At 35.6% G+C, this 17,257-nt stretch overlaps 1 protein-coding gene and 1 long non-coding RNA gene across 2 annotated transcripts in view; one reads left to right on the plus strand and one right to left on the minus strand.

Moving 5' to 3' along the window:
* Window positions 1–7,873, plus strand: part of LOC126820570 (uncharacterized) — a 29,864-nt gene extending 21,991 nt beyond the window's left edge. Inside the window, exons 3-4 of the long non-coding RNA XR_008788535.1 lie at window positions 2,780–2,923; window positions 3,843–7,873. This is a non-coding gene — a long non-coding RNA (uncharacterized LOC126820570). The remainder of the gene's footprint in view (window positions 1–2,779; window positions 2,924–3,842) is intronic.
* A 2,964-nt stretch (window positions 7,874–10,837) lies between these two features.
* Window positions 10,838–16,724, minus strand: LOC126820489 (transcription termination factor 3, mitochondrial). Its single transcript, XM_050548500.2, has 5 exons — window positions 16,653–16,724; window positions 14,220–15,056; window positions 13,250–13,317; window positions 11,650–11,740; window positions 10,838–11,139 (listed from the first exon to the last, which is right to left on the minus strand). The coding sequence occupies exons 2-5, from the start codon at window positions 15,007–15,009 to the stop codon at window positions 10,862–10,864; spliced, it is 1,227 nt and encodes a 408-aa protein (XP_050404457.2). The 5' UTR covers window positions 15,010–15,056; window positions 16,653–16,724; the 3' UTR covers window positions 10,838–10,861.
* Window positions 16,725–17,257: the final 533 nt, after the last annotated feature.

The raw sequence follows: 17,257 nt of genomic DNA on the forward strand, positions 1-17,257 counted from the left end.
ATTATAAATGTTTCATTACCGATTTAGCTACTGTTGGCCTGGCAACCTATCTTTTTGAAAATTATTGCGAATAGGATATGCAAGTTTAACAAGTTAACTGCATATAATCATATATTTAAAACTGAAAAGCAAGATTGTACAAACTCAACCGCATTATATAATATAATTTTTCTACAAAACTTCTGACAGATAGCGTTCTATAAATTGTTGGCTGGACAGACGACACAGTCAGTGTTACGAATTACGACCGCATCTTTCACCTTTCGATTACACCCGCCCCTGGTTAAAAAGAGAAAGAAGTGACACCAGTTCATCCCGGTTGTATATAAATGATAGATGAGGTTGCATATTATAAATACCGGATATGGCCTTGATGTTCTTTTTATTGCAACGATGAAACTTGATTCAGCTATTGTTGCTTAAAATAATACTAGATTGATTTTGTGTATACAACTATGAATAATATCACAATGGGAAAACACGAGGGCACCCAGGACAAAGACTTGTCTGATTCATGTAGCTGCTTGAAATCTAATGGTAAATTGAAAGGCGTTTCACCTCCACTTAAGATAAACTAGGGCATACATCGACTACAATATAGTATGTTTATTTAATAAATCGCTTATGCGAAGAGGGATAAACCGTAGATCCTTGAGAAAACCATTTCTAAAAGCTACTGATTGAAGTGTGTTGGATTTCCAAAAAGAATGACTAAAGTCTGGAGCGGGGCGCAAGCCACCGAAAACATTTAATTTAGAATTTAATACAATGAAAACAACATTATTATGAGAGTCAGGGCCCGTGAAAGGGTGGGGGTGACGGCTGGGCTGGGAACTTGGGTGTGTCTGTTAAAACAATTTCTTTGGTGGCCAAATTTGAGGCAGGGAGGGGGCAAATGACACAACTCCTATCGCAGTATTATATGTTTAGAAATAGTGTTAGCGCATATACTATTATATGTTTAGAAATGATGTTAGCGCATTAAAAAAAAACATTGCGAAAGTCAGTTTATGTAGTTAATTGGAAGTATAGCTCGTGGCGCGTGGTGTATAATTTTGATTGATAACCCGAATCCTGATATCCCATGTTTGCCCTCTGATAAACTGACAGCTCACAACTGGTAGTAACTATAAATAATTCTCTACCATAACCTGATACCCGTTATTAGTGTTACTTAAGCCAGGTTAACCAGACGGATATTGTTGGTTAACCAGGCGGACATTGTCCATTTGATGTCTTTGGAACTATAAAAATCGAAACGAAATAGGATCTGTGTTTTTATACGCCCACATTGGATATGTGGTCGTATATTGCCGTCTGTACGTCTGTACGTCCGTCCGTCCGTCGTCCACAATTTCTTGTGAACACTCTACAGACTACATTTATTATCTGATTGTTTTGATATATGTTGTTGATATTATTGAGATGAAGAAGCCTATTGATTTTCAGCGATTTCCGATAATTACTGCCAGAGTTATGACCCTTGATCACTTTGAAAAATCTTGTGGACGCTCTAGATTCTAAAATTAATATCTGATTGACTTCAAATTTATACACGGTGTTTAAGGTCTTGAGACGAAAAAGCCCAGTGATTTTCAATGATTTCCGATAATTACTAATAGAGTTATGGTCCTTGATCACTTTGAAAAATCTTGTGGATGCTCTAGAGTCTAAAGTTAATGTCCAATTGACTTTAAATTTATACACACTGTTTAAGATCATGAGGCGAGGAATCCTATTGATTTTCAACGATATCTGATAATTACTGCTAGAGTTATGGCCGAGACGAAAAAGCCCAGTGATTTTCAATGATTTCCGATAATTACTACCAGAGTTATGGTCCTTGATCACTTTGAAAAATCTTGTGTATGCTCTAGAGTCTAAAGTTAATATCCGATTGACTTTAAATTTATACACAGTGTTTAAGGTCATGAGACAAAGAATCCTATTGATTTTCAACGATATCTAATAATTACTGCTAGAGTTATGGCCCTTGATCACTTTGAAATATCTTGTGGACGCTCTAGAGGCTAAAGTTAATATCCGATTGACTTTAAATTTATAGACAGTGTTTAAGGTCTTGAGACGAAGAAGTGCATCGGTTTTCAATGATTTCCGATAATTACTAACAGAGTTATGGTCCTTGATCACTTTGAAAAAACTTGTGGATGCTCTAGAGACCAAAGTTATCATTCGATTGACTTAAGATTGATAAACAGAGTTTAAGGTCTTGAGACGAACAAGTATATTGATTTTCAACGAATTTTGATAACTTGAACAGCTAAATCCATGATATTAAATGCTTCATATATTTAACGTTAGCATGGGGCAGAACTAAAAGCCAAACAAATTCTAATGATTTTCTGATAATAACTTAATAATTTGTTACTCTTAATCAGATTTTAGTGTATTATAAATGTTTCATTACCGACAATAGAAAAAAATATGTGACAACTCTTGTTGATCTGCGGACGACTTAGCTGCTGTGGGCGTATGTTTCGTTGCCTGGCAACCTATCTTTAATCAAATTGACTCTCTCTGTGCTAAAGCTTCGGGCATACTTAATAGTGGGGTTTACTGACAACTAGTGTTAGAGTTCACACGGTCGACTTTGCTGCTGGTTTAAGCGTTATATAGGAGTTTGATAAGCCCTAGTTTATGTTTAATTATTGATATGAGTTATCGTTGTCAGTGTTGCAGTTAGCTAAAAAAAAAAAAAAACAGAAAACGGCACTACGGCATTAATGTGTAATATTTGATTATATATATATGTTTTCAGTATGGTGGGTGGCTGTTCAAGCTTTGATGGCGTTCGGTTTGTTCCTAGGCCTGATGTCGTTATTAGTGGCGACACTAGCGCTGTGCTGTGAATGTAAGGGATGTAACTCTAGTCATGCTGTGGCCGGTATTCTAATGATTGGATGTAAGTTGAATAATTCTTTCCGCATTGAATTCTACGTTAAATCCGGTACATTTGTTGGTTTAGGAGCAACGCTCTTCAAAAAAAGAAATCCCAAGACTCCCCCAATTAAAGCACGCTCGACAATAAACTAGGTTTCCTTGTTCCTTGGATAACTGCACTCTGACAGAAAATTTCAAGATCGCGGCGATGACATCGTACTCAGAATCCTGGTCCATTATTAGTAGTTCAACGTCATCTGGTAAAGATATTGCAGAAAGTTGCCTTGACTGTTTCAATTTTGTCTACGTCTGAATTAAACATACATTATGCAAGAGCTAAATCTGCCTATTGCAAGTCTTTATTTAGGCTTCAGATGTTATAGAAATTATTAATTAGACCTTTATTTACACGACAAGCTTAAAATCAACTCTGTAGACCCACGGATGGCTTGGATACAGTTTGGATTTAAACAGCCTCGTCCATTTAACATTAAATCAATAAATGGCGGACCAAGCTAACGTTTACCGTTACTCGCTGATGTCACAACCGGGCACTGGTGATGAATTATGATACCAAGAATGGCCAACTCTTTATAAAACTCTTAACTAATGTATCTTTAAGTAATCTATAGGCTGTGACATTATTTTTATTTACTTCCTTATCCCTCCGCTTTAAGATCATGAACATTCACCGTCGATTCTAGACCAAAAAGCCCCACCCCACCCCAAAATAGACAATTGGCATGCAAAATTGGGGAACCAGATAAGAGAAGTAACTACTGATCCTCAGTGTAAATGACTGATTTGAATATGCCCGTGGCCGTCAAGACTTTAGAATATTTAGATCAATGAAATTTCAGGGATGGGGTTTGTGATAGATGGCTAGGTGGGCTTTGATAATATATATGCTCTGTGTAACTAGTGTCCGCTTTTCATTTCAGTTATAATCATGGGAATAGCAGTGGTGCTCTTTGGTATCAAGGCTCACCTGGACAGAGGAACGGAGATGGAACTTGAGAGGCGATCGAGCAGTCGTTTTAGTTGGTCGTTTTATCTAGGGATATCTGCTTCTGCTCTTAGTCTTTTTACCAGTTTAATATATGCATGCGACGGCAGAAACCGACATTAAACTACTCATTGTTTAAATATATATATACTTACAACATTAGGGCTACTTTCATATTCGCACATCGGATTCAAAGATCAGATAAAATTATAAATACATTATATGATCTTAGTATGTCTACTAAATACAAAACCTTTTGGTTTCTCAATCTGGATTCTAAAAGAATCAGTTTCTAGTTGAAGAAATACAGTATCCGATTAACAAATTTGAGTTAATATTTTGTATATTCTGAGAATATACATCATTTCTGGGTTAAGAACCTTGTGTGCTAAGTAACTTACATTTTGCCTGCCGTAAATGAATAAATATGTATATTATTATGTTAAGCTGTGTTTCATATTAGATCTTATTTTAAAATTTCAAAATGGGTAGTATCTGTTACGATTAAAAATAATAGAAATTGTAGAAAAAATTGAAATAATATTGTCTGCCACTTTTAATTATTTTGTCATACCAATAGGTATTATTCTAATTTACCCTGAAGTTTTGATAAATAAAAAATGTATAACTTAGAGTTTTAGCGAATACTGCCGTATACATAATATTGAAATTTGCTGTGACATGTTGTGGGGAACTACAATAAGTTTAAGTTGAATTTAATCAGTAAAAAATTTGAGAGATTAAAATGAATTTTAAGAGGAATTGAATGTTATGATATAGTCAATCAAAAAAAATATGAAATCTATTTGTATTGTTATTATACCGAAGGAGACCGGTTGTATTTGTCATTCTTATCAACAATATTAAAGATAGAGTTTGCTGATTGCATCTTTCATTCTGGCTCACCATTTTATAATAAGATCTAATATAAAATACACGTGTTTACAGGTGTGTTTATGTAAATATTATAGGATTTAGAAAAAAGGGTATTCCAGCCGACAACTGACTATCGTGACATAAACAGGCTGCATAACATACCATTATTAACACAGATTAGGTGTCCTGATGATCGCGTTGACTATGTCGCCATACGTTATTAATTGGACATTATAACCCTTATTTGTAGCGCCAATCAAAAGTGCCGTACCTCCTGATGGTGTATGCATGGATAAAATAATGATAAAGCAACATGACATCTGGTCAGATGTTAGTACACTTGGTTAGCATGGAGCTATTATTGCAGTATTACTAAGATGATTAAGATAATCTTTCTTGTCCGGTCCTGCGCCAATAAAAATTTGGTCACGACCGCTGTCGACGTGACAATTGTAGAGACAAACTTACCAAGAAAAACTAACATAGTACTACGGTGCAACGAAGAAGGTGCTAAAATAAAATGTCCACCATCAGATCCATACAACAAATGTCGGCTAATATTCTATTTCTCAATGTAACTGTATAACATAGGTCATACTTTGTATTATTCAATCTATCGCTCAGTTTTAAAAATTGTTTTTTTTTTTAACAAATATATTTACAATTTTATATTCAAATATTATGTGTGTATTAATAACTGCTTAATTGTTTCTTATGTCTGCTGATCGTAGCTTATTTTTGGTCTGGATCACTCCAGTCTAAATTTTCCCAAAGATCATACGGGAATTTGTTCTGACCAATAGTTGTTGTGGTAAAACGGAGACAGTGTGGACTGGAGCGATTCCATAAATTTCGTTTGTTTTCTGATTTCCACATAAAAAAAAGGATATGAAATTGTCATCTTAGTTTAACCAGATTGGGTACGTTTTAAATCCTGTTGGCATTGGTTGTTGGGTGGTTAAAGAAAAACCAACACCGTACGCAGTGATTAGGGAAATCGAAAAAAAAAATCCTATGTACGCTCGTACTATAATAGCTGTTGATCTGAATAATTATTTTTTTCTTTGGGTTTTCGGACTAGTACGGTTTTACGCCATCGCTTTTCCGCAAAGAGAATTTCTTAGAATTTATAGCACGTCTACCACACGAATGGAAAACGGCCACCTGTCTATCCTAGTCAAGTATCAGTATTTTCTACCTGCTAATATTCTCGAATCATATTTATAAATTAAGTATTTTCTGTAAATCATATTTAGCTATTCTCCATCTTTGTTACTATCATAAGCCAGTATTATGAAATATGCCTTTTGTGTCTTCCTAATATACCAGCATTTTCTAGAATTGTTTTTTATTCCAGATGATGTTTAATGACGCCATGTTTAATGACGCCAATATAACTGCTCCTTGTCTCAATGTCTACTAGATTTTTACATTTTATTTCTTTATGAGGCCATTATCTGCCACTTGGACAATCGAGAGGTCTTAAATTGGTTATATATGTAACTAACTGCTTCTTGTGTTGTTAAGTTGAGAAGTACATTCGTTAACGTTGCTTTGATACGAACTACAACACTCACAAGTGTCACTATTTACTGTCTTCGGAGGTCGTTCTGGACGGCTTGATGATTCTTGTCAGCAACGAATCCAAAGTACCTGTTGCCTTCTTAGTGTTAAAAGAGCAATGTGCAGTTTGCATACCTTACCATTTGGGGGTTGGGTGGCCGAATGGTTAACACGTGTGCGCTGTCATTGAGTCAACTGGCGTGGTTTTGATTCCCCGGATATACGTGACAAGGAGTAGGGTCGCCTGTCCAAGCTCGTTGGTTTTCTCCGGGTCCTCCGGTTTCCTTCCACTGCTAAAGACCCCTACGCGCAAGTGGACGTTAAGCCCCATTTCTCTCTCGCATACGTTACCGTTAGTCATTGTCCGGTAGATATTGGCCTTAAGTCATAAACCACATTATTAATAATGCAATTTGAGTTTATTTAAGAACGTTATATTATTATTGTTTTATTTTTTCGTTGAATATATTCTAGTCAATCTTTTGTCGGTATTGTATTGTTTTTGAATTGTAAAATATACTATATTATGACTATGTGTATAGTCGTCATAAGCACGATCACGTTGTATTAGGTTTAGGTCTATATTCGTCATAGTATCGCAACTTCTCATTAACTCGGTTTTCGGGCCTGTTTGATTGTCACCATTCTAAATCTAGATTCTCCTTCCAGAATCGAGTCACAAATAGTTTTTAGAATCCATCGCGTAAGCAATATTTATTTTTATAAATTACGCAAGATACCTAAACAATTAAAAAATGTTTTACGTTGATCAGCTCTTGTTGATATGTAAATGACCTTACATGAATTAACACTACAAGACAGAACCACCTATCTGGATAGGAATTCAAAAATTGTTAGGAAACAACAGAATGAACAGAATCTAAATCGGATTCGTGACCGCCAAACCCGCCCGAAATAAACATGTAGTTTACAGTTGACAATACCAGGGACTGATTTAGTGTAAAATGCATCAAGAAATATAATTACAGAGTATTTTTATTGGAGTTTTTGGATTTTGAAAACTTGCCAACACAAAGACGAGAATACATTTACACGCTTAGAGATTTTAGTATCGACAGAGTTATCTCCCATACTATATTATTGTTGACTTCTAAAAATACTGGTAAATGCACACCACCAGTCCTATCCCGTCAGCTTCTTATTTTGACCCAATCATTGGGCTCCAGAACAGCCTAATAATTGATAACGATGCTTCATACATGGGCCAATGCATACCACAGACAATTTTTCCCTTTCTTTAAAACGTCGGTTAATGTCCGGCAACAATAGGCCTATCGTTGCATTCGAACAGACAACTGTTCGACTTTTGCAGGTACATGTATATTATTTTCCACAGTTTTCAATAAACTTTGTGTATATTAAAACGAAAGTGCTATTATTATTATTGTCTATGTTGTGTGGTGACGTGAGTTATTCTCCTTGTCTAGATATTTGAAACTGTTTTAAAACTAATTATACAGCGTTATATCGTATCTTTTTAAATAAACATTTTTAACTAACATTAAATGAATTGTCTTTGTTCAGTTTTATAAATTTAATTTCAACCAGTTGTTAAAATAGCTTGCAGAGTTATGCCTCTTGGTGACTAAATGCCTCTGTGCGTTTATAAGCCCGCGTTTATACCTAATTGTGGATTTGTGAGGGGCTGTGGGTTTGTACCCTGGGTTCCAAGATAATAGCAAAATTTAACTGCTACTGTTCTAAAAACACCAGAGTTTCATAGTTTCAATTGAGCTCCCACGCCCACACCATCTTACCATCCCGAAAGAACCTTCAGAAATCGTCACCAAATTGGTCATAACCAACACAACGGTCAGTCTCTCTGCGGAAGTGGAATAAAAACTTCCAGAACTATCATCACATGTTCACACTTTTATAACCATACAAGTGACCAAATTTGCAGATTCATCTTTATAACCGCGGTTCGGCATCATTAGTCACCCGATTACTTTAAATTATTGCGTTCAAAGGGGCTATTAAATTTAATAAAGTTTCGGTTTCGTTTTTAAAATCGGAAAAATAATTGTGACCTCTAGAGATTTTTCGATCAATCAGGGGCCATAATCCAGGCAGTTACGTTCGGATATGTGTGATTATCAAAAGGAACCAAGATCTTTATGATAAAAACATAAAAAATTTAAATTTTTACCCAAATCGGATAAAAACTGTGGCCTCTAGAGGGGCCACAACCTTGATATACTGTACCATATTTTTTTACACTATTTGCGTACAAAAGGCGGCAATTATGTCTGTCAGTTTTTTCGGATAAAAATTGTGACCTCTATAGGGGACCACAAGCTCAAAACGCAATTTTTCGTACAATCAAGGGCCATAATTCAGGAAGTTACGATGCGATATGCACGAATATCGACAGGAACTAAGGTCTGTGGGTTATAAACATGCATTTCAAGTTTCATCAAAATCGGATCAAAATTGTGAGCTTTGATATACCAGATGTTTACACTATTTGCGTACGAGGGGCGGCCAGTTTGTCTGTCAGTTTTGGTCCGATTTTTACGAAATTCCAACTCAACCACCCTAAAGGGGGGGGGGACCACAAGCTAAAAGCGCGATTTTTCGTAAAATCAGGGGCCATAATTCAGGAAATTACGATCCAATATCGAAAAGAAACAAGATCTTTGGGACATAACCATGCATTCCAAGTTTCATCAAATTCGAATGAAAATTGTTACCTATAGAGGGACCACAACCTTGATATACCATATTTTACACTATTTGAGTACAATGGGCGGCCATTGTGCCCGGCAGTTTTGGTCCGATTTTCACGAACTCAAAGATCATTAGGGTGTAACCGTGATATCCTAAAACGTTTTTTTTAAATTGGATAAAAATTGTGACCTCTAGAGGGACCACACGCTAAAAACGTGATTTTTCGTAAAATCAGGGGCCATAATTCAGGAAGTTACGATCCGATATGCGCGAATATCGAAAAGAACCAAGATCTTCAGGTTATAAACATGCATTTCAAATTTCATCAAAATCCGATCAATATTGTGACCAATAGGGGGCCACACGCTAAAAAAAAGTGATTTTTCGTACAATCAAGGGTCATTATCCATGAAGTTATGGTCCGATATATGCCAATATCGGACGGAACCGAGATCTTTGGGAGAATAACCTATATTTCACGTTTCGTCCAAATTGGATAAAAATTGTGGCCTGTAGACTGTCCACAAACAAATTGTGGACGGACGGACGGACAGGGGCGACAACAATATACGTCCACTGGGCGTATAAAAATCATCTATTTTGACCTATTGTGGCACCCAGACTGTGTAGGGCCTTCAGCATGCATATTAGCATGCAACTGTGCGCAGTAATAAAGCGCCTTGAGCATATGCATGTTAGGATGAAACTTTGCGCGGTATAAATGAACATATTATTATGGTTGTTTATTATGTATATGTGTAGGCCCTAAAATTTGAATTTGGTAAAACAAAACCCTTTTATTTTTACAAAAACTTTTATTTCTATCATTTATCTGTGACACGTTTATACCTGGCCGAATTTGATAAATTCCAATCGGGGCAGGTTAGCTGGCAAAGTTGTCTACCAAGTTCACATTTTGGATCATAGCGTCTAAGAAACTAATGGATGTTAATATTTCTTGTAAGTGAACATAAATCCATTGTCATGGATAAAGTGCTTGTGGCACATAACACATGTACACTAGTGTCTAATGCGAAAATTCCACAGGATTTTCCAGCATGGTTCCCCTGTGTCAGAGATGCAGAACAAAGGAAGGACCTTTCAAGGATGGTGACTAGTTATTGAGTTGGACGTGCAAGGTACCCTTGACAGTTTAATTTATTTGCCGTTCAGGCAAAATTTCGCTCACAGCACATTGTATATATGTCTGTCTTCATTAGCTTGATAGGTGCAGAAAAGTAATACTTAAACCCTCATTTCATTCATATTGTCTTTGAAGTCAAGTATTAGATACTGCAATTTTATTCTTTGACACAAGACATTTGCTGAGTTATCTGACTGTTGTGAATGTTACCTCAGCAACACAATATTTGTTTTTCTATGGTTGGGTGTGCAATGCCAGATAAAAACAATAATTATTATGTTTTGACAACAGCGTATATCTGTCTATTCTTCATTGATTTCGAACTATCAATGTCTACATAGATGGGCATTGATTTCGAACTATCAATTTCTACATAGATGGGCATTGATTTTCCGCAACATTCAAATGACTAGGTACAGTTTCCTTGTCAGCCCCACCTAATCCGGACAGTACAACTTGGCCCACACCAAAAGGTCATCATTTTACCTACTTGCAAATAACACCAGGTAACACATGGTTAGATCTATATATAGTGAAGGACATCTGAAGTGTATAAAAACAAAATTTACATCCGTATTTAATCTGATTGTGCATCCATATTAAGTGACATTGTTATGCCAGTTGACCGGAGCTGGTCTAAGGGTATAAAGATGACATTCAATTTCACATTTATTTACAAATCACAAACATTTCAAAAATGCATCGTATTCCTGCTCTGATGTTTTTGCAATAGTTTCACAAAACTTGCGATCGCTACAACTACACAAGGCCTGAAGGGATACAAAGTTTTCCATTTCAGGGTCATACTGAACACGCTTGACTTTCAGTAAATAACGATGTCTATGGTTTATTATAAATAATCGTGTTCCGAACACTGCCGGCCACTCCAATAGTCTTTTATGATCCAGTCCCATCACATTATGAAGAAAATCAAACTTTTTACCAACGCCATGCCGATCTGAAAAAAAAAAAAATAGATATATTTATAATAACTTGTAGAATCTGATATTAGTATTAATGAGGGATTTCAAGTCTCAAATATTAACATAAGATCGTTGTATGATCACTAGTTGTTGGCAGTGGTAATCTCCATTTTGAGCTCGTTCTCAGCCTGGAGTCAAACTTTATACTATTAAAGGTGTTTTTAATGACCACTGATTAGCCATAGAGATTTACATTCAATCAAATTTTAAGCTTTAAAGTTCCATCTAATTCAAACTGATTACCCTATCGGCGAATTTATTGACACTTATTACTCCAAATCACATATATCAAAGAGAGATAATGAATCGTTCTGGTTTTAAGTTAAGCCAATCTACTTTCTACATGTGATACTCTATGAATGAACATACCTTAAAAGAAGAAACAAAACAAAATAAATGTGCCGGGGGGTTGTAGGGAGAAAGGGATTGAGGCATTAAACTTTGTGCCAAACAAGAACACATGAAGTAAGGGAGACAATTCTTACCCATTAAAAAGACTTTAGGATAAGTCAGCAATATCTTCTTTAATTCTACATCAGTAAAACCCAAAAACTCCTTATAATACAGGGTATTTTCCTGAAAATAATACAATTTAGATTAAAAACCCTTTATAATAGAGACTATTCTCCTGAAAAACCAATAAAATGATGGTTTATAAAGATTTATTTTTTTGAGAACCAGGATTGTCCTTAAGCTACCATTTTATGTATATATAGCTTTTATAGAAAGGGAAGTGACGAACGCAAAAGGAAAATACGAGTTATCCTTCAATATAACTGACTGAAGTGACGAGTGATAACAGACACACTGGTGAATATCTGCTCACTTATAATTCTTTTGAAGACCAAAGTTGTTATATGAGACTGTGAGAGGATGTCTGATAATTCCAAAAAACTAATTGAATGTCACTAGATAAGGGAAAACGAGAAAAAATGGAAATAGTGCTTACATTCCCTTATTTTTATTTATTTTATACTAAAAACATGGTAATGCACAAACTTTTTCTATTTTTTTGGTATCTAGTGACAGTTAATATTTTTTTGCATTCGTCACTTCCCTTTCTTGAAATCTTCATAACACATCTATTGTAGCAATGATCTCTGTGTTAAAATTATATTTGGAACATGTTTAACCAGTTCTATCAAATATGTGATAACTGACACCAATAATGTCCTTTAAAGCCACAATGGCTCACTAACCTGGAGGTCCTGAAGTATGGAGAAAAAAGTCTGGTCTCACATTGACAGTTGGAAAGCGAAAAAAGAATACCTCTGCTTGTCATATACACATAAGCCTGGTTGGTGTAAATATGTAAGACTTTTGGGAATTTTGACCATATGATATTTGTCCATTAAATGAGTACGTTAACAGACACAGGTGATAATATATGTCCACATACATGTAGGAGAATAGACAGACAGTCAGACTGCAGGTACATGTATAATTTAGCCGATACTCCTGCGTCACTTTAAAAGGGCCACATGAGTCTTTATTTTAAAAACAAATACAGCCTCATTAAGTACCACAAGTAAATATTTAACCACAGTTATAGGAAGTAACTATATAAAAACAATTTTAATGAATACATAGTATTATTTATCAAGTATATGAAACCCTGATACAGTGTTAATGACAATCTAAAATGATACTGGATATATAATCATATACATTCCTATATTAGAGAGAGAGAGAGAGAGAGAGAGAGAGATGGGGTTTAACGTCCACTCGACACAAACTAGGTCATTTCGGGACTAACATATGGTTTAATTTTATTTCAATAATTCGCTTGCACGTAGGAGTCTTTAGCAGTGGGAGGAAACCGGAGGACCCAGAGAAAACCCACAAGGTTGGACAGGCGACCCTACTCCTTGTCACGTACAACAAGGGATTCGAAATTCCTATATAAAGCCACATGATGAGGTAAATGAAGTGCCATGAAATTTGATGTGTATGAGAAGTCATCTAGCCCAGTTGTGATCCTTTGACAAAATAAAAACTCAAAAATAAAAATACCACCAAGGATTGTCTGAGAACCAGAATAAATGTTTGTATGACCAAAGGTAGTAAAATGTATTTGTAACTAACCTGTATTTTGTTAAGTCTCCATGTTATGATCTTTGGTATCATTGTAGCTAGTTGACGTACCTCATTACCTATAAAACATAAAATATAATACATAGACAGGTGTGTGAAAAAACATACATGTATGCTCTTTTTACAAACAGTATTATACCGTTAATGTCTTCATATTGTAGTGCTAATTTGTAAATGAAATGTCATCACAAGGTCATATTCATAAGGTGCATCACTCTTTAAAACACCCATGTCAAAAATCCTTGTGGAATTGCCTTTCTAGACAGCAATATCCAATTTTGATATCACTTTGGTCACTTTGGTCAAAATTGAATACGCCATATCTTAGAAATCGCCAATCCCATATCATGCTAAAAATTCCATCCATTCTGCATGACTAACAAGGTTAAACCAAGCTGGAAAATCCCAATAATCCTGCAAAGTCAAATCAGTGGGCTCGTGGCTGGTTGTAGTTACTCTTTCGAACTGCTAATATTGCCAATCACGGCTCCCAGAGATAAGTTTACCCTTTGGCTATATGTCGGCCATTTTGAATATCATGTGATGTATTATTCTGTCGGTCGCTTCACATAGATCCAAGATGGCGGCTCAAACATGCGTTTCTTCAGAAATTTTGCATATTTAGCCGAATCACTCACATTACGAGCTAAAAATAGTGCCCGCTAATTAATCAAATCAACTGTTTTCAAATGAACTTTTGATGTCAAGATCGTGGAAAATGTTTCAAGGATCGTTAATATGTAAAGTAACTCATGCAACAAACCGATGCCTAATTGTCAAGAAATCGGCAGCATTTCATTCAAACAAATCTAGCCAATCAGGAGGCACTGGTGGCAGGGCTTAGGAACTGATTTAAGACTGATTAATGGCCAGCGAGTTTTCCCAGAGATAAACGAAGGGTAAACTTATCTCTGGGAGCCAATGATTGTGCTATGGCTAGTTTATAGAAAAATTGTTTTACCTGTCAAATTAAACTGTTTCTGAAAGTAACCTAGCTTTTTATCAACTGTCTTCACAGGAAGAGATAAAAACAGTGGAGCTTTAAGAACTATTCTTGCAATGGATTCTTTACTGAATTTTTTTGACTCGAGATAACTGACCCGCGCTTGTAGATCTTCTAAACTCTGTTTAAAAATCAATGGATTCTTTGCTAGATATGATCCGTATTTGTGTACCCCACAGTCTTTTAGAAATAACAAATATGGCATCACATCTTTGTCAAAATCTAATTTTACAATCAAGTCAGCCATACCCTTGTATTTCTCAATTGCACTTAAATCAACGCCTATTTTTAAGAGCTTTTGTAATGTGTCTGATTCATTCACTAAAGCAGCTAAGTTAAACACTGGCTTAAATTCTTTAATAGAAACTGGTTTGTCCGTCACAGGTTCCAAACCTGTTTCCGGTTCCTCAGAATTATTTGGATTGTTCTCAATAAAATGTCTTTCATTTTTGTGTTCTGTGGTTTCATCTAGTCTGGCTTTGTTCCCATGAATGCTTTTAAAGTAATCAATTTTTGGTCCAGATGATGGTTCTGTATTAATAAGGGTTGTCTTCCTTGACTCTTCAGGGTTATTGCCTTTAACATCCGTCTCATATGAAATTCCAGATTCCTCTTTTTCTGTAGAGATATTTTTATTTGTGAATGAAGTCGTGGAACATCTTAACCATGAATTATAACACTTCAAAAATTTCACAGTGTCTGTATCAAAAATCTTGAGTCTTTTGGCAACTGAAATCACTCGCAACATTTTAAGTTTTATAAAACTGATTTACATGACATCAGATAGGACACCAACTGAAAAGACAATTTATATATATGAATTTTAGTCAGGGAGGACTGAGAGCCATTAGAGCCTCACAAAAAATTACAATGCCCCCCCCCCTCCCTTCACCCCCTCCAAAAAAAAGGTAATATATATATAAATTTTAGTCAGGGAATATCAAGCTGTGGACTGAGAGCCAGCCATTGGAGCCTCACAAAAAATTACAATGAGCCCCCCCCCCCCTTTCCCTTACAATTCAAATTTTCTTCCGACTGTGGCTATACAGCCCCACGTAAATTGGTTAGCTACAAGTATCTCACTAAGAACTTTGAGATACGTCTGATTATGTGTTTGTTGCTACGATTGGAGTCCTTTTATATAGTTCCACTCATTTTGCTTAATTAAGGTGGCATTAAGTAAAATTAGATAAAGAGCTGACAGTTCTTGCTATAATAGTTAAAAAATAGATAATGAAAAGAGAATATGCTGAAAATTTCAGTCAAATTACTTTACTCTGAGCCTAGATATTGGCGAAACATTATAGTTTAGCCTCGATTGTCACTATCGTTGTCACGATAATAAACAAAGTCTTGATTATCCGATTTACGGTATCATAACTGCATCGACCACAAAACATATTTAAATCTGCTTGTAACATAGACGGGAAATCTTTCTTTGTTCTTTTCGTTGAATAAGCCGATTGTTTTCCCTCTAGTAGATTGGCTGGAGCTTAAACGTGCAATAACTAGACATGTTCAATGTTATTGCACTCTTTTGCTGGTTTACACTAGTTTTAGTAGAAATCATATAGAGAAGTCGGGTGGGTTTTCTGTGCAATAACAACAAGCATGTTGAGCAGGTGTCAATGTGACAAGTCATTTATAATTTATAGCACACTTCATTCGTTAACAGGTTTTACATCTCAACCTACATGTACGGCCTCAATGTTTAAACCTCTTAACTCATGAAAGCCGTGCTATAAATATAATTTATATCGCAGCCATCTGATAGCATCGCGAGTTGATTATGGCCTTGGTTAATTCATTAATGTCTAACTAATAATTTATATAATATATCAGGCCTAAAGAAAGACCTGCATTGGGCAGATTTTTCAGCACTTGCATAAATGCCTGTTTAATGTACAATGTCTTAAAAATCTCATACTGTGACTAATTAAACACTGGGCCTGCACAATCTTTGCAATGACAAAACTTTGAAGTAAATTAAATCTTATTAATAGACATTAAATTATAAGCAGTGTTGTTCCACAGTGCATTCTTTCCCAAAACCAGGAAGCAAGCAAGCAAGGCACCCCTTGCAAGCACTAATGCACGTTTGAGCGGGTTAATTATATAGATAACAACATGCAAATATTTAGCCCCTCCCAAACCCACCCACTAATTCAGATCTTCGCTACGCCACTATTCGATGGGATAAAATTAGCTCCTCATATAAATAATATAATTGGCTTAGGACAGTGTTGATTCAACAATCAACAAATACTTTATCTAATTCTAAAGAGTTATGTTATAGGTCTAATGACTGATTATGACGATTTATCATTTATCATAGTTTTATTAAAGCATATTATTTTGTCGTATTTAAATTATTCTCGAAGTTTGACAAACCTCAAAGGTCAAAACAGAAAAACGTGCTCATCTGTCAGCCATACTTGTTTATAAAATTGTCTTATGAATCTCTTTCAAACGAGCTTGTGATAAGGGACGCAACTCGTTCATTTTATGGAACGTAATTGGAGGCAGACCACCATTAAATTTCATCATCTCGGTACCCAAATGAATTGTAGTTCGTCTATTTATAGCAATTCTCTCTCTCTCTCTTTTCTCCCCTTTTGCATGCCCATTTTTGTTGATTTTTTGGTCTAGAATGGACGAAGAGGGTTTGAATTAACATTTTCTGCCAGGTTTTGGTAAATATTCATGATTTTGAGGCGGAAGGATTTAAGAGGGTTATCAGGTTAGCTACGGCGATATGTACGGCAACTAGTTACATGTTTTTAGTATGTTTCTTCAAGTTTGTGTATCTCAAAATTTTGGTGGTCAACCTCATACAAATTTTAGTGCAAAGACATGATCATTTGTTCCCCTGTCTGTAGTGAAAAGCATTCAGCCCAACGAAAATTTGGGGAAAAGTTGGAGGTGGGCAAAGAGGCCAGAATTAACATTGAAGTCAATTGGGAAATTAATGGTGGTCTGCCTCCTAATTCAGACCA

Source organism: Patella vulgata, chromosome 1, assembly GCF_932274485.2.
Source record: "Patella vulgata chromosome 1, xgPatVulg1.2, whole genome shotgun sequence".
Lineage (NCBI taxonomy): Eukaryota > Metazoa > Mollusca > Gastropoda > Patellidae > Patella > Patella vulgata.

What these genes read in the sequence shown, in the direction of transcription:
- LOC126820489 (XM_050548500.2), bottom strand. Translation starts at nt 15,009, where the DNA reads ATGTTGCGAGTGATTTCAGTTGCCAAAAGACTCAAGATTTTTGATACA. An exon ending in GGAGACTTAACAAAATACAG is followed by an intron (nt 11,741 to 13,249) that starts GTTAGTTACAAA and finishes TATTATTTTCAG; the next exon opens with GAAAATACCCTGTATTATAA. An exon ending in TCCTAAAGTCTTTTTAATGG is followed by an intron (nt 11,140 to 11,649) that starts GTAAGAATTGTC and finishes TTTTTTTTTCAG; the next exon opens with ATCGGCATGGCGTTGGTAAA.